Source organism: Dromaius novaehollandiae, chromosome 2, assembly GCF_036370855.1.
Source record: "Dromaius novaehollandiae isolate bDroNov1 chromosome 2, bDroNov1.hap1, whole genome shotgun sequence".
Taxonomy (NCBI): domain Eukaryota; kingdom Metazoa; phylum Chordata; class Aves; order Casuariiformes; family Dromaiidae; genus Dromaius; species Dromaius novaehollandiae.
Window position 1 is genome coordinate 56,629,618 of NC_088099.1, and position 18,506 is coordinate 56,648,123.

Below are 18,506 nucleotides of genomic sequence, written 5' to 3' on the forward strand. Positions count from 1 at the left end.
ACAACCACTACCATGCGATCTCACAAGTTGGCGTGTCAGATGTGTACACTGTCATGTAACCTAATGTTTAGGGTCTCAGACTTTGTCTTCTGCCTTACTGGAAAACAGCAAGCCTGTAGCTTAATACTGCAATCTGTTTCAGTTACTATATGTCATAAAATGAAACTTCTGGGAAAGCAGGTAGCTTCCTGCAAGGAACATTCATGCTGTTCACAAAAGAGATCACTGTTCTGTGTTAATGGTGTACGTGCCTGTGTGTGGTGGCCAGGCCAGGTTCTTCAGTTCTAAATTGTGTGAAGTAGAAGATAACATTTCAATTCTTGTGAAGCCTTGCAAAGGCTTGCAACTTTTCTCAGACCTGATGGTGGTATCACACGTTCAGTCTTATGCACAGAAGGTTCATAGCCTGGAAGCATAAAAGAACATCACTGATCCTCACACTCATGTGGTTTCGGCAGGTCTACTCGCAAGAGTGCAGCTGAGACCTGTGCAGTTCCAAGCCACATACAGCTTACTGCAGCATGCTGCTCTTTTGCACCGGGGACAGTGAAAGCAGAAGTGCAGATCTCCCCTTCAAAAGAAACTCCAAAAGGAATCCCAAACTGCACCATCTTCTCACCAACTGGCTCTGTGCTCTATATCTGATTGTTGTAAAAGCTCTCCCTGTTTCTTTGGCTTGCATTAGCAAAGCATAGGGATGTGTTGCTGTTCTCTGCTGTTTTGAGCAACCCTGTCTGTGATCAGTTTTCCAAAGGGAAAGGACTCAGAGGATGCTTTTATGCAGCTTCTCCAGGAGTAAGCCATTGGCTGCTGGAGCCATGCAGAAGGGGCTTGCATCTGTCCCTCAAGCAGTGCTCCACAGTAATTTTATCTAAAAGTCAAATGCAAGGTTAGGATGTATTTCAGCAGTGAACCAAGAGAGCAGCATCGGAAAAGGAAAATTTTCATCAATAACAGATCACGCGTTCATCCAGCTAAGCAGGGAGAAGGAAAAAGATATTGTATCTATAAGTCTAAGTAAGCCCGTGGGTGTGTATTAAGGGCTTAACTCAATTTGAAAAATGCTGCCCAAATTTGTGGCTACTGTGAGTAAAGCGTTTCTAAACCTCAGATGAGTCATTATATTTATCCAGCATGACATCTGTTAAAATATTTTTGAATGGAGAGCCTGTATGGAGCATACATAATAAGATAGCTTTTGTGAACATGTTTGTATTCCTGATAGGCAAGAATGGCTCATTTGGAGCCATCCCAATTTTACCCTGTTTAGGCGATGTGCTAGATCCCAGATGAAAATCCACAAGAAAATGTAATTAGTGGAATAAAATTTAGTGCGTATGCCCCAAGGCTAGTTTTTACATTGCAGTGGCTTGGCCGTTAATTTTTCTTCTTCTAAGTACTGAAAACAAGAGATGATCAAGTTAAGGACCTAATCACATCACAAAATCAAGTATTATTTTCTAGTCCTCCCAAATCTTTCCTTTTTTTTTTTTTCTTAAACAATATTTTTAAAGGGACTAATCCTCTTTTCATTAAGAAAATAGAACAAGTAGGCTCATAAGCTTTGACCTTGGAGTGTGATCTGGCGGGACCCAGCTAATGGAAATACTCCCACTGAAATAAAATGGTCAACTTTCTTGAGTAAAGATTTGTAGGATCTGGCTTCTGGTTCACCAATTTTCAGGCCAAAGCAAATTTTACAGCCAAGTTATAAACATCTGAGAAATGGGGAGTATAATGGAAACGCTGACACAACCTTAACCATAGAGGCATAAGCAGCACAGTGTTATAATCTGCCAGTGCTGTTTTGACAGCAGTTATAGGATAATGCAATACAGGCCTGGAGCACTTTTAGCTAAATGTATCAATATGAACCTAATTTACTTAGACCTCCATGTAGTCATTCACATTAGAAATCTCTAGCACTCTAATATATAGATCAAGACATTTTCTTTCTTGCTCACTTATATCAGACAGGTATATGTTAAAGTGCACGATAAATAGGCAGAGTATTAAATTGCTGAGGCGGTGTTTCTTAAGACTTTTCTTCAGATCGCCATTTACTAAACAATATCATAAGAGCTATATATCCTTTGGAGTGTTAATATGTAACCAGAACAAACAGAGGACATAGGAAAGGTGGAGAAAAGTTAGATATATAAGCAAGAAAAAGTGAGTTATTGATTTTATTGACTGGTCTGTTAACTTCTGACATTGCAATAAAGCCTTATTTATTTGTATACAGAAGACTCAATTACATAGATACATATCATTTTAACAACTGGGTTATTTACAGGAGAATTGCAGCTTCATAAATAATATAGACCAGAATTTCTCAAGCTGATGTTTATCCATTGTTACCTTTTAGGGAGTTATGGTGTCCACAGATATTCTTCAGAGGAAAGTCATTAGAATAGCATTAACTGAAAACAATGATATTATAAGCGTGCACATGCTAAATACACTAACACATACAAGTGACATGTTTCAGAATGACTGAAATAAAATCTATTGCATCTTTTTATTCTGTGTACAGCTGTCTTGTGAATAAGAGTGTCAACTGTATATCTGCAATTATGTTAAAGGACTGCATTTGCTCCAGAAGCTCTTTTAAATATCATTTCAGCTGAGAAGTCCTTAATTATGGATATGAGCACTTTTTTGTTTTGTTTTAGCGCATTTTAATCTGGATTGAGTTTTGTACCTAGACATCTCTTGCTGAGGTTAAATTGCATAGCGTGTTATTATCTGTGTTTTATCTATATGTCAACCAGTGCTTTGCTGAAGAACCTTCAGCTAAGGGTAAATAGTGAAAGAAATTAATTAACAGATCCTGCAGAATAGTGAAGCAAGCAAGCTGGTGACTGTTAATGGAGTGACTGATTGTGACCAGAATCTCACATGGGACTATGTGTTTGGTAGTTACCAAAAGTTATTTCCTTGTAGCAGTCCTTTAGTAGCCAGTATGTGCTGTGGTGTTAAGGATGAGGCAAGGTGAGGAGGGAAGGAGCCTTTTGTGAAGGTCTGAGGATGCAGGGAAGACATGAAGCGCTTCTGTGCCAAAGATGACATAAGGTTGCCCTGGAGAGCTGGCTGCAGATCTCTTCAGCACGGAGGAGAGGCGACTCTGGAGCCCCTGGGTACAGGCTCTGCACCAGGGCTACAGCCTAAGGGTAGTGTCAGATGATAAGAGGTCTGTGACTGGAGGAAGCGGCATGCTGGCAATACCTGCCAATGTAACCACTCTAATTTGTATGCTCCTGTGGTCCAGTACTTCTCTGAGCCTAGGGAGCCTAACAGTGCTCTTTGTCTGGGAGGTTAAAAGAGCTGGTGAAGGTCTCACAGGAATTCTGTGTTGGTTGGGAACTGAGCCTAAATTTTGCTTTTGCCAGATTAGTGCCCAGCCTCTCAGGTCCTTCCTTCCTTTATGGCAACCATCATTAGCTGGTGGCAGTAAAGGATGGTGGCAATGTTTGCTACTTCAAACCAACCCTGAGTGTCCTTTGCGTATCCTCAGAGTCAGGGAAGCTAAAGGAAGATACCGAGATGGTGACGGAAATCGCTTTTGTATGGCATGTCAGGTGTACTGAGCCATGTGTAGGCTGCCGGGGGATCTGGCCTGTAGGAAAGGTGGGCCCAGGGTCCTCTCTGCGAGCTCCTCTGTGGCCAGACACGAGACAGCTGCTGCCCAGATGCAACCCAGCTCTGTTAGGGTGACGTTGCACATCTCAGCTCAAGGTAGCCTGTGCAGAGCGCTGTGTGAACACAGCTACGTGGCTTCCCTAGCAGTACTGGCTTATGTCTCGTCACCTGGGAGCGTGGACAAAGGAGGTTGGGTCTGTTTGTATATATACCTTTACGCATGATCTTATTTTCTGTAAATATAGCTAGATTCTTCTAAAGGGTTACATGGTTCAAAATCAGATATACAGGATTAGTAATACAGAATTAGTAAAAGTATTTTCTTTAGAAGTATTTTTACTTTTTGCCCAACTACAAATTATGTTTAGTAGGCACGTACACATAGTCTGAGATCTGACATAATCCTCAAAATAAATAATATGACAAATGGAAGCTGATGCTGGTTTTGTGTTGTTGTGTAATGGGGTTAGAATAATGACAGGACAATAATAAAATAGAATTCTGCGAAGCCCTCACTCTACTTGACTTTAAGTGGAAGTAAAATCTTAGAAATGAGAGGACAATAAAATAATGCTTTGTAAAAAGGATAAAAGAATAATGTTACCTAAGTCTATTAGTGACATAACACACTATGAATGCACTTAAATTAATAGCATCTTTTACCAGTAGATATTTTTCAATTACTGTAATGCTGAAAATATAAACAGAACAATAATATAAAAATGAAAGGTATGTAAGAAACTAATTTATTTAAAAATGCGTTTCTTTATATAGAGAGGTATACATATATATATGAACGCACGCATTTTCATCGATTACAAGCCGTTTGTATATTCCATATAGTTTAATCCTGTTAGGATGCATCACAGTGCCCTCTCTCATTCTTTGAAGCAAGTTGCTTGCCACTTAGTATTTTGGCAAAGCTCAGTGGTGTGGCTTCTTTTTGCTTATTTCCTTCCTGCACAACATGTTGTTACAAAGAGGTCCTGCCATGACAAGGTGTTACTAACCAGGAGATCTTTCATGCATTATGCCTATCCTCGGATATGTGCCTGGTACATGCAAAGCTTTTTAACCCTACGCTGTGCTGTATTCTTAAACCCTTCCTAGAGAAATAATCCAACACATATGAAATCCAGTGGGAGTTTGACTGACATGAAGGCAAGATCAACATATTACAGGAAGCGTCCAAATGTTTGTAAACCACTTGGTTCTTTATTTCCCCACAGATCTGTTTTAGTGTGAGAAGACCATTTTGGTGGCTGCTGGAGACTGCCTTAGTGTCATTGTCTAGTAAACAGCTGCTCAAATTTGGAAGGCAGGCAAGATGGTACATGAACTACTCATTCTGTTTCAGATCTTTTTTTGTATTTTTAGCTTTTGGTCTACAGGGGAAGGAGGGAAGGGAAGGTGGGGGGACCAAGAGCCCTTGCTGTGTGTGGCATGCTTTAATCTTGATTTCACTACAGTCAGGCTTGGCATAGCTTTCAAGACATGACCTGCAGACTGAATGTTCTTTAAAAACAGATAAATATGAAGTGTTTGGGAAACTCCTAGCAAAAGCCCCTTGTAAATGGTCACTACAGTTGATTTTGGACAATAATAAAGAGGCAGAATTTAATTCAGTTCAAGATTTATAAGCTCTGGAGCATGCATACTATGGGTTTCTGCTGCTCCCAGCCAACTCTTTCATTTGAAATAATGGCTCACCCTGCTGAGCCACATCATGAGAACCTGCTGCAGCTATCAAACAGTACAGGCTGCTTTGGAAGGGAGAGGGCTGTTGAATTCTTGTAGCTAGGAATTTCTGAAGATATGTGTGTGGCTAAATAGGTTTATAATGTAGACTTACCAGTTCTATGATTTAGTCTGATCTAGGGGCATGGTCTGCTGCATACAGAGTTGCTGCTGCTGTTTCCCTCCTGGATCTCTACTGGGCTCCTACAGTATGCCTCTCTGTGGGATGGCGCTTTCAAGAGTCTCAGTAAATCTGAACAGCTGAACAACCTGTAATGAGGCACTTGATGGAGCTGCCCCACAGGGCTGTGTAAAGACCACAGCAGAGAGTGTGAAATTGTTAAAGACGCTGCAGGGATGAAACCAGACAGTGGACTCCATAGCAAGAGTGATAAACCACTGTCACTTGATTGCCCTCCCAGGTCAGGATGCTCCAGTAGGAGTTTACATTGTGGGGGCCTTTTGCTGAATGCTGGCTCTCTTGAAGTTGTCAGGTGCTTTTATTGGGTTTAAATTACATCGTCTCCTTAATTTGGATATTCCCCAGTTACTGAACCGGATGATGTGAGCCCCTAAACAGGTTCTCATAGGACTGGTGGGACACTCGGTTTGGTTTATGCTCATCCCCTCCCCACTCTCCAGTTTTTGTTTTCCACAGCCAGGAAGGAGCCAAAGCTTTAGCGAGTTAAACTTCTCTCTTTAGATCACATTAGCCACTTTCCCGTGCCGTACCCTTTGTAAGCAAGTCTATCATTGTAACCTATAAAACCAAAATATATCAGCCACGCTCTCCTTTTTTTCCCACCCCAAAAGCCTTCCTTATTGCACATTACAGACTGTCCACATGCACTGTCTGGCTTTCAGTAGCCTTTAATGCCAGCAGCCAAGCCCATAATAGGTCCATTGTGCAAGGTTCCCCAGGCAAACAGCAGTGCTCATCCCTATAGGACACCATCATAGCGTACCTTTTTGGGGGGAGGATACAGGAATCTAATTGGGAGGGTAAGTGTGAGGAAGCAGGGCTTTTGTTGGAAAGCTTGCCTTCTGCCCTGTCAGAAATGAAAACACATGCATAGATAGCTATAAACATCACAAAGAAATGTTAGTTAACTGTAGAAAGATGGCAAACCATAGCAGTTGTTCCAAAATAGATGTTCTTTAATGTGCTCACCCCTTGGCATTTAGTAAGCTTGGGAAAGCTGGAAAGAAAGGAAGTTTAATTTACAGAAGCCTCCTGCCCTTCTTAGCTAGGGATCAGCTGCCCAACATGAAATAATAATGCATTCAACTGTCCATCTTCTGGTAAGTAACCTTTATCATCATAGCATTCACCAGCACTAACAACAAACAGTGAGTATGAAATGTTGTATGAATTCAGGGAAAACTGATAGGGTCTTTGTGACCTTAATGTGATTATATTTGTGCTAATACATACAGTATAAAAGAAACTAGAATTCTCAATATGAAGGGTCCAATTCATAAAAAATGTATGTACCATTAACAAGGGATTTTTATGCACTGTACTTAGGGGGTGAAGAAAAGTAGAATGAGTCTATTTTGAATAAAGAACATATTTTTGCAATTATATCCTTTCACCTTTTCTATGGTAGTGACACTTCTTTTCTCACATGAAATATCTGAAGTGGAAGAATATTCATACAGGCACCAATAGGATTTTTTTTTAAGTCGGGGAAAGGAGAAGGATGAAAAAGATGAGACAATGGAAGAGGAGCATAAGTAGAGAAGTGAAAAAAAAGTAGAGAAGAAAATTTAAGGCAGTTTGGAGAGCTGCATTTTTGCATTATCTGTGATTTTTGTGCCTTTGTATGGTAGTTTTTTCTTTGGTGGTAAAGGTAGCTGGTGGTTGCCCATGAGATGTTCTGTGTAACAGGAATCACTGTAATAACCTGATTTTCATTATAAACGAGTCGTGGCGTCTGGATTCAGAAAGATACAGGTGTGTGAATATGAGCCAAACTTTGTGTGTATGGGTAATGAGCACAGTGATTTCTCCTACTTAGATGTCTTGCTGGAGATGATCCTTTAGGAGAAAACAAACCCAGGGACCAGGCAAAGGCAAGATTTTGTGCACTGCTGGCAAACTGGTTTTTGAGCTCTGCAGTGATTTTGGTAGCTTTGCTGTAGCAACTGCATGGCAATTTCATGTAAGCATAAAAGTGTCAGGCTTTACTGAAATACTGAATGCTACAGTCAGTATGGCAACTTTGTGCTATTCATTTTGATAGCTAATTCAATCCATTTTATATGCAGGATTTTTAGCTTTTCTATTCAATCTACCATATTGACTTATATGACTTATATGTCAATATGGTAGATCAATTCTGTGTTTCCTTATCACGCCTCAGACGTTTTCAGAGGTAAATTAGGAGGGTTTTGTACCTGGGCAGGGGAAAATTAAGAATGAGAATTTAAGATATGTAAATCGAGACAATGGAGACAATTTGGCATTATGGAAGATAAGCACAGTACGTGAAATCTTTACTAAAATGATTGGCAGCAAAATAATTAACCCTATCAGTAATCGTAACATTTTTAGGTTTCAGAGTTAACAGGTGCTGGTGGGAACTCTACATAGGCCCATGCAAAGCTGAAATCACTTCCTAAAATCGAAAGTCCTGAATCTGAAGCAGAGATCTTCAGGAAAAGGTGGCTTGCTTAGCCATCTGTGGGAAAACCTGATGTGCAGGGAAAGTTGATACAGTCCAGATGAATGAATTGTATGCCACATCTTGGTCATGCTTATTACTGGCACTGGAAGAAGACAGCTATCTGGCTACTAAATTAAATATGAGAACTCTGGGCTTGAATGCATAACTTCCAGTGGGTGATTCATTATTCTCATTTAATTTCTGGGCTTGATTTTCCTTACAGAAGTAACAGGAATATCTGCTGTCATAACTATAGGATAATACCAGTGTAAAATGAATTCAGTATTCAGCATAAAATCTCAATTTTCTCTCCTGCAAGTATTGTTAAATTTGGATGTGTTTGTGCAACACTGTGTAGCAATCTGATTAATCAGAATTTATGATGAGGTGATTTGGAAAGGCTTCCTACCTACGTGTCCATCCTCTAGGGTAGCAGGAAAATGGGGCAGTGAAATTAAGAGCCACAATATGGTGCTGTGTGGCAGAAAGGGGATTGTTTGGAGACCGTTAGGTTTTTTTCATTATCAACTGCGTCTTTTTCCTTCAGCTATTAAATTTTGTCTGCATGATTGCTCCTGGTATAATTGCTGACAATTAAGGGTCCACTTAATGAAGAACTGAGTTCATCTTTAATCAGTGATGATGGACTTTCACACACAGTACCTGATAATTTGAGTATTATCAGTTGGTCTGTTTGCTTTCTCCTAAGAAGTTATCTTTTTCTTCCCGATAATAGTGCTTATGATCTAACTGTGTCTGTAGTATATGCTCAGACAGTGAGTTTATTGGTTTTAAAAATCTAAGACTGTTTTTCTCACAGGAAGTATTTTTGCTTTCATGATTTCATTCTTAAAGCTGTATCTTTAACCTGAGTTGGCTCAAAGAGTAAGAAAAAATCCTGGTCTTGATTTGTTACTGTTACAGTTACTGAAAAATAAATACAACTAATTTAATGGATCACATTGTAGAACTGAATCTCTAAGCATTTTAATGTGAACTGTTACTTGAAATCCTAGCTTCGTCTTTTTATGTTGATTCATTTATAATATTTGCTTAAAAGGGTGTTTCAAAAGAATTTGGTTATTCTTTCGGTTAGTGAAAAACTAGCATTATTGTAGTTAGCTGCATTATTAAATTTGATCCTGCTCATTTTTCAAAGCTTCGAGTGCTGAAGAGAAATGGCCCAATTTCTCACTGGTTCTGATACAAACTTGAGACTCATTATGTTGAATTCATTTCTTGACGACCATGAAGAAGTTATGTATGTCCAGATCATCTGCTGAGGCCTGTTCAGTGCTGTGGTTGAAGACTGGCACAGCCTTGTGCTTAGGTTCGGACTCCATCTTGTCCTGAAGTGTCAGCTTTGGGTGAGCTTTTGGAGCAGAGTTTGGGAGGAGGCAGCAGTGTGCATTGTCCTTCGGCCAGGCACAGGCAAGCATCTACATAGGAAGCAAGAGGTCCAGGACAGAGCTGGATGCGTCTGTTTAATATATGCTGTCATATATTCTGTAATGATTTTCAGTAAGGTCACAGTTGCCCATGAGCTGCGAGTTCCCTGCAAGAGCTGGACATCATGTGTAGCAAGAACCACTGGGACAGGCAGTGTGTCCGTGTGCGGGTTGTTTGTGTTTTGACCCCCACTTTCCTGGACAATGTTTCTGTAGCTGAAGACATATAGGTGCCTAAGTTAGGCTGATTTGAAGATCTGGATCTCAGTCTCTCTGTCCGTTAGCTGCGCACCTGCAAAGCAGGGATTAGAGCATTCCCTCCTTCGTGGGGCTCTCTGAGATGCAGACATGTAGAAGGGAATTATCTATCATATTGCCAAAAGCATGTACATACCAAAATGAGCTAAACTGTGGAAAGCCTGTTTATAATTAGTGCATTTATAGTCTTAATTCACATGAGATTAGGAGGCCTTGAGATATGAAATTTTTTTTCTTACATTACTTTTCTTGTGGTTTTCTCATTTTTCAAACCACATGCTGTTAAGCAAGATTTTTTGCTTTTTTGATGGGGGATTTTTTGGAAACGGGAGAAGAAGGAGGTTGCCTTTGTTTTACTTAGTTTTTTAAATAATGTTTTGTTTTAGGAGGGTTATTTTACAATGTTTACAGTGCACTTCAATTTTTTATTGTGCCATGCCCTCCCAGCCCCTTGGTGGGATGAGAGGTGAATGTATGTATTATATAATTTATAATTAATTTGTGGTGAATCACATATGATGAATGCTACTTATTAAATATTAAAGTCTTGTCTACAGTCATGGCTGTACCACAGCAGTAGCACTCATGTCTGTTCATATGGTACTACTGAGCAAGCTTTTTGACTTAGGCTGTGATGGCAGCGCTCACTTACAAGGAAAGTCTTGGCTGCATGCCTAGGGAAAAGGTGTTAAAGAGGTTTACTTCTATTTTCAGAGTAGGTGCCCCATAACTGCCATTCTCCCTGCCCCAAATGAACCAGGAATCACAGCTACAATGTGAGCGTAGTCTCTCCAGAGCATACTTGAGGGTAGAGGCAGTGCTGCTGGTACCTCCCCAGCATTGCAGAGACTGCTGAGTCGGTTTCCTTGCTGTGATACCTGTAGCTGATAGAAAGCTCTACAGACTTGGAAGATAGCCTAACAGGAGGTAATAGCCTGAATCTGCACAAGTGGAAAATTGAGGCTGGATTTTGACAGCCCATTTTTTCTGTGCAAGGAATGGAATTTGGGCAGTGGAATAATTTACCTACAAAGGTCATTCCAGCATCTGGAACTAATGAGCTCCCAAATAAAGGTGGTATAACTGAGGGGGGAAAGATGTAGGCGATCATGTATTGCCAGTTTAGGAGAATGGTCTTAATGAAGGCTTTTTCCAAATTTGTAACAACAAGCATGTGAATCAGAAACAGTACATGTAACATAGGGCGCACTCAACTTTTTGGATTTTCCAGACTCAGGAGAATCCACCCAGTTGACTTGATTAGGTAGAAAAGGAAAAGTAGCATTCTACCGCTGTTTTGTGCTGTACTTCAGCTTCCCGGGAGCTTTGACCTACGCTTTTTGCTGAAAATAACATACAGCAAGGAACAAATGCTGTGACTGTGTGTGACGCAATAGAGCTTAATGCTGAAATTTGTGCTTCACTGTATTTACTACCAGCTCAGCAGGCAATCTGCAGATTTTCCTCTGAGTTTTGAAAAAATCTTGATGCCTGAGTGGCTGTTACAGCAGGTAGGTTGGAAGGGGGCTAAGTACCCCTCGTAAGTGTATGACAAAAATAGATATGGGCATGAGAGGAAATGACAGAATTTGATTCTGAGGATACAGCATGCGTAATTTCATATAGGGTGCCATGTAAGACCACATTCATACATGTGAAATTGTGTGCTCTTTTACTAAGATGCCTGCGTCACATAGAAAGTGAGCTGGAAGCGGCAGGCAGAGCATTCAAGCACTGGAATAAAAAGATATAATCGTCTTCAATCAGTGACCATATGAAAGGAATGTAATCCTAAGTGATTCCAATTAGTACAACGCAAAAGGAAAGGAATGTAATTAATTTCAGTTTAATGGGCCTACATAACCCACTTGTGCAACATACAGCTTGTGAGATGAAATACTGCAAAATCTTTAGGGTACAGATAACAGAAAACAGTGGTTCTTAAGATAGCTTGTACCATGAAAAAATGCTAAAGCACAGGCGTATTTCTTTGAGGCTTCTTATTTATTTGCTGAGAGATCAAGCTATATTAATTGCAGGAAAATCAAATTCTAGTAAAGTATTTCACTCCTGTTTTTTACTTCACCCAAACCTTTCATAGGACGATTTAATGATGTGACAGATTATTAGGAGATTGTTTTAATATTAACTGAATCATCTGCTAAGACAAAATTCTCAGACCTTAAAATTACATGTAAAAATGGATTTAGAAGATTTGATCTTAATGGAGAGTGATATATTCATTGGTATTGAATCTTTGTTCTAATATCACTTCATACATACAGCTGTGATAAGAAGATTTTAAAAAATAGCATAATGATATGTGGAAATTACCTAAGGTAAAATTGTGTTCAGTAATGTAGGACCATATTTTGCATAGGAGGAAACCATACTGAAAAAAACCTCGTTCTGGTCTGTTCAATGGCAGCAATCCTGCTAGGATTGTAAGACATTTGAAAGAAACAACTTTCACTGAATCTTGCATCTCTAGTTACATTTCTCGCTTTTCATGTATCTCAGATGAGTAAATCACACATAAAAAATATAGTGAATGGGTCTCGCATGTTATTAGGCAATTGTTGGAGTCCTCACCAATTATAGTAGGTCATCTTATTCTCATTATTAAATGACAGTAGTCAATAAAATGCCAAACATTTTGATGGAATTCACTTTATAAAATGTCAGCAAGTCTGTGCGTTTTATTAGTTCCAAATCAATTTAGAAATTTCAATAGAACGTTTGTGAGCATTCCCAAAGCAGCGTCCATTTCTGACTCTCTGAGAGCACACAAAAATATCACAAATTAATCAGATTTTCAGATTTCTGCATAATAGCTCTGCACACTTATTGTTTAATCCCATTCTAAAATGCTGTTATGATTGACACTTTGCTGTAGAGATAGAAGTCAACTGAATAATATGTAGCAGTCAATTTTATTTGTACCTTAATGTGCTGAAGTATTTTTTTTTACATTTCCATTATTTATAAGTCTGTCCCCTTGGAGAATATATAGAAGAATTTGTTTTAAATGAGCTGATAATACCCTCTTTAAAATTTATAAGTATGACAGAATCGTATCCTGTTACTCTAGCACACCATGGCATGCCAATAAACTAGTTCTGAATTGTCTTGCACTTGCTATTCATAGGACAAACATTGGAAAAGAGGATCTTGTTAAGGTTTACTTAGAATTGGATTTCAACCACGCGTCAGAAAAAAACAACAAACTAACAGAGCAAAAGTTATCGTACTAACCAGAAAACCTGAAGTTGTAGCCAGAAGTTTCCTTGTAAAAGACTGCAGTACTCTTGCGGCGACTTTTGATGCTTACTGTCGTTCTTTCAGCTTCAAAGATAAATGTGGGCCTGATCTTGCCATCACTGTTGAAAAAATTTGTGAATCAGTGAGTCCTTCCCCAGGGGGGGCTGGAGGATCTGCTTGTAGGTTTTAAAACAACCTGGTACTTTCTTGCACCTGATAGGACATCTTTCTTTCTTTTTCTTTGTAAAATCTGTTTTGCAGACTTCAGCAAAATCCAGTGGGTGCTGGGTTATATTCTGTGCTTAGCAAGTCATTAGTGCCAGCGTATAGTTCATGTTGGATATTGATCATCTCAATAAACACTTAAAGCCTTGGTTTTGCAGAATTTCGCTCCCCCCTTCCTTTAGAAGACAAGGAGAGTAGCTGTCATTTGGAAGAATACTTATTTTCAGTTTGCATGGTGCCTTTTATTGTGCCTAGTGTCCTTTATTGTGCCTTATTCTTGCCTCAGTAAATGGCATAAGACAAGACTTTATTAAGACACAAAGCAGTTGTGACTTGATTGTTTTTCAGATAATTTTTGCTTTCAGAAATTAGAATGGCTGATGCTCACCTAAGCATAAAAAATGCAGTTCCCACACACGCGCAGTGCTCATGTACTGTATGTAAATTGATGTATAATGCAACCCACATTAGCTGGGTTGATGATAGCTTCAGTTTCACCGCTTTGAGATTTTTGTATCTCCTTGAATGAGTTGGCTGGTCTGAATGAACGTTAGTATAATTTATGCAGCTGATAAGTGATTTGAGTGCTTGAGTTATTGATAAAGCACTTTAGCATATCATTTTCAGCTTGATGTTATGTGACATCACAGTAGAAAGTAATGTGCCCGTCTCCAGGCTTGATATTAAGGTAGATTTTCTCCTTGAATTCTAGAGGCCAGAGGGAGCGCAGTGCTGTCTGATACGAGCACAGCTGACCAGCACCAAGCCAGTCAGTCCCATCCTGCATTCCCTGTTGGGCCCCAGGTCAGTATCTTTCCTTTAGACTAATTGAAACATATAATTTGATGAAAAGTAAATAATCGTGAATGATCATCATTTATCTGTGTAATATAGAAAATGTGATTCTAAGCTGTTTGGCTGCATTTTGGTGTTACAAAAAGGTAGCATCTATGTGTCATGTGTATGTTTTAAAAGGTATTTGCTTAGAAAGATTCACTTTTTCTGTGTTTTTCTAAAATAAAGTATAAGTGGTTTGGCATATTTAGGAGGTTAAATTATTTCAACTTTATATATGTTTTTTTTGAAATACAGGTCATGATTTAATATTAAAAAGCTAGTGCAGTTTTAATGCAGCCTTATTGGCTCTGACAATTCTGTGTGTCACATATCGCTCCTGCATTAGTAAAAGCATCTCATTATCTTTTATGCCAGGTATTTGCAGCAAAATGTGGGCATAATAGTATGGCTCTGTATAAAGTTTTAGAAGTAAGCATCACCATACCCTGAGAAGATACTTAATGTTCTAACCCACTTCACAGTACAGTCTGTATACAGTCCACGTAGCTTCTGGCAATTGTTACTGTAGTGTTTTTAATTCTTACCAACATACAACTGGGAAAATTTGGAAAATGTTTGCAAGTACTTGTAGGTTGGCTTGAATTAGGTCTTTTGCATTGATAATATATCTTTGGTGCATTTGTAACGAACTGTACACTCTAGATTCAACTGGAATTGCTCCCATGCTGCATGACAATTAGGCTTACAACTTTCGTATATCAAATTTGTCAAAGCATTTTGTGTTGGTGAAAATGTATGCTTTGAGATACTGGAAACAGTGCATTGTAATTGCATGTCTATACTGCACTGCTAAAGGATCACAAGCAGAAGAGGTATAGACATGTAATATTGAGCCAAGCACAGTAAAATAGGCTTACTCTCTGTGTTTCATTACAGCCATTACTGACAGCCCAGCAGTTAGCCTCAGCAGTAGCAGGGGTGATGCCAGGAGGCACTCCAGCCCTCAATCAGCCCATCCTTATTCCTTTCAACATGGCTGGGCAGCTGGGTGGCCAACAAGGACTGGTCCTAACTCTACCTACAGCTAATCTCACCAACATCCAAGGGCTGGTAGCAGCAGCTGCAGCAGGAGGCATTATGACTTTGCCATTGCAAAATCTACAAGGTAAGTCGTGTTTAGCATTTTCGTAAAGGAGTCTTTTGGTTGTTTGTTTTGCTCGCGCACTCTCTCTCTCAAACAGGGTGATCTCTTTGTCGTGTGTAATGCTCTTCTTGATACTTATTGAAAGTTAATACTTGGACTGCTTTTGAATACTCACAAGATATGTAAAGGATACTTGCATTTTTATAAAAAGGCACTGGGGGTTGGTTTTTACATTCTACGAGTCAGTACTGTGAGGTACTTGAATGGTTCATTAGTCTTTTCAGTATCAGTGATCAATGTTCCCTACTCGCATTTCACTTTAAAATTTCGAATGGCAGCATGAAGTCAGGTATTCTGTTTAGCCTTTGCTGATTAGGGTATGTTGAATGAATAGAGGCAACTAAAAACACAGTGGTGCATCAAAGTCACTTTTTAAAAACCTTTACCTTAAAAACCTATAAAATCAGAATTTCCTCAGGCAGCTGCCATTAATGTTCAGGGTATGCATTCTCATTCCTCGTATGTGAGGTCAACTTTACCATAGTGTTCTGCCATCCACTGAATCCTCTGAGGATGTTTCAAGTCATTGGATGAGTTGCATGACTCCAACACTAAAGTAGCAAAAAGTTAATCTGTTTATCCTCCCCATTGTCTGATCTGTACCATGTCTGCAACAGGTCTGCATTAAGATATGTGTTGTATTCTCCTTATGGTCTAAAATGAGGCAGAAACCTAGCACTGTGGGATGCCATATACCTGTTTTTCCCTAGTATTCTGTGCTGTTCAATCAGTATTTCTAACACAGCTAGAAACAGTACTCAATCCAAACACATGATATAAAATACAAATGTATTCATTTACTACTCCAAAGAAGGTTGCTGCTGAACTGAATTAAACCAAATATAGCAAGATAAGTGTTAGCAGAAGTCTCACAATAGAATTGCAAAAACAGCTTTAATAGAAGTATGGTAAGGACGTGACTATCCAGTGTGAAAGTGATGGTGGTGTGGGGAAGAAGTATCAAAATAAAACTTCAGTTTCTTAAGGTTTTTTTATTTATTTATTCTTCATTTATTGCAGACATAAATGGCAAGAAAAGTTTTCCACAGACAAAATGGGAGTTTTATTAAATGAATGCTCGCGCTGCACCCTAAGTACTTTTTAGGTGATTAAACTCTGGTTGCTGCTGATGACTTAATGGATTGTTTGAAGCACCATATCCTACAGGTTGTGAAACAGAGAAAAGGAAGAGACAGCTAATGTGTAGAACAAACTCCCTACAAACCACATGCATAGTACTCTCACCTGTTGGAGCAGCTACTTGCCTTTACCTTGTGCATGTTTTAAAGTTTAATGTCAACAGACCTCTCTTATCATAGTTGTAAATGGTTTTCACTTTAATGTTTAAAATAATGTCTCTCTCGTACCATTAAGCTGCACCAAAGAACCTGTCATTCATAAATCATAGATGAAAAGGACACACTAATGCACAAATTTTGCTTGTTTAAAATTTGAGAGTGCATGTAAAGTAGGGATCTGGAGATTAAAAAAATAATGCAGGAACAGGAGCGGGTAAAAGCAGATATAACAAAGTGAAGGGGAAGTGCCTTTTTAGCGTAGGTGGGTGATGAAATCTTAATGAGGAAACAGGCATTATAAAAATGTATCTTTCCACTCTGGAGTGTTCCAGGTTAGGGTTGCTGTGTATGTAATATTATAAATAAACATAAGCTTGTACAGTTCTTACGTCATTAATTTACCCTGCGTCGCGAAGCTGGAGAGCAGGGATTAAGCCAGGCAACCTTTGCTCTTTAGTTTAGCCATGGGTATATAATTCTTGGCTAAAAGGTGCAACTCTGCTGCCAAATAAATTTTGCAAGCAATGACCTGATCAGTTGAAAAGTCTTCCTATATAATTCTTACTTGTACGTAGAAGTATAGGATCAAATAGGGACTTGCTGGGTCATCAGGTGCAGTTCCCCTTCTGTGGAGGCAATCATGGCATCCTTAAAATACTTGAAAGGAAAAGGACCTATGAACTCAGTTAGCTGCTTCTCTACACTCTCCACCCATGTGCCTCACACACTTTGTATTTACACTTACAATATCCAAATGAAGAAAGTCCCATTGCCCGCTTTAGTTGGAGGTGGAACTGATAGGCAAAGAAATGAAGTGACTTTGTCAAGGTAGCGCTGAACAGCCCTGAATCATGCTGTATGCTTTCGTTGCTTCCTATATAGCCTATTACCCTGTGCATGTGTAAATGAAAGTAAGAGTCAGATGGGGATGTTGTGTTTCCAGAGAACATCTTGCTGTGTTGAATCATTAATTCCGTTGAACGTGATTGACCTCTGCTCCCAGGCTCATCGTAGAATGTGTGTTTTATAGCCACCATTTTTATAGGTATACTTGTAGAAGCCTTTGCATCAACACAGTTTTGGTAATTCATGCCCTTTGGGAGAAATCAAACCAGATTCATCAACTTCCAGCTCTCTTAAACCTTACCACACCAATCTAAATGACTGGAGAACATGTTTTCATGCTGTTTTGTAGCCTATCTTCTGTACTCTTGTTGTTGTCACTTCTGCTGTCTCTAAATTCCCAGAGCAGTCAAGCATAGCTGTCCAAAGCTTCTGTGAGCTGGGTCTTTTCCGGTTTTGTTCTTCTCTCATCATTAAACTTCAAAACCTCTTTATCCCAAACTACCCAAGCTGGGTAACTCAAAAGACACCCTGAAGACTTCCTGAATAATGTATTGATTCAGAAAAGTTCTGATCCAGTAGAATACTTGAACTCATACTAAATGTTGATCAAGGGAGTAATCTGACCAAATTTGGTGTGATCTGCATAGCTGCTTAGCAGTGGTTCTCTTCTTAGAGACTTTCAGATCTTCTTCAGTGTCCTGAGACCTCAAGGTGATTGGAGAAAACAATGAAGAATCTTGCTTGTGGCAAGAAAATAAAGCATTCATTGGTAAGAATCATAGTGGAGATATATTCAGTATTTGAAATGAGAAAACAAAAATTCCTTTAAAAATTCAAGACATTGGTAAAATTGAGAGATTAATGATACAGAAATTACTCACATAGTATAACTTATTCAGTGAAATTACCTGTTCTTCAGTTGTCAATTACCTATAAATAAGGTCTTTTTTTCACATTTATTTACATTAAATTGTTCAGTTGCTATATAGTCTTGATCCACCACTAAGCCAATAGGAGTTTTGTTGCTGGAAGTGAAGGTAGGTTTAGATTGTAAGCTTCTTTGAAAACTATTTTTCTTGATATATGTTTGATTATTCTCTGTTCATTACACCATGTCATT

At 39.1% G+C, this 18,506-nt stretch overlaps 1 protein-coding gene across 1 annotated transcript in view; it reads left to right on the forward strand.

Moving 5' to 3' along the window:
* POU6F2 (POU class 6 homeobox 2) overlaps nt 1–18,506 on the forward strand; it is a 252,350-nt gene that overhangs the window by 59,491 nt on the left and 174,353 nt on the right. Inside the window, exons 2-3 of the mRNA XM_026121391.2 lie at nt 13,953–14,044; nt 14,975–15,203. Coding sequence (XP_025977176.2) covers nt 13,953–14,044; nt 14,975–15,203 — 321 coding nt within the window. The remainder of the gene's footprint in view (nt 1–13,952; nt 14,045–14,974; nt 15,204–18,506) is intronic.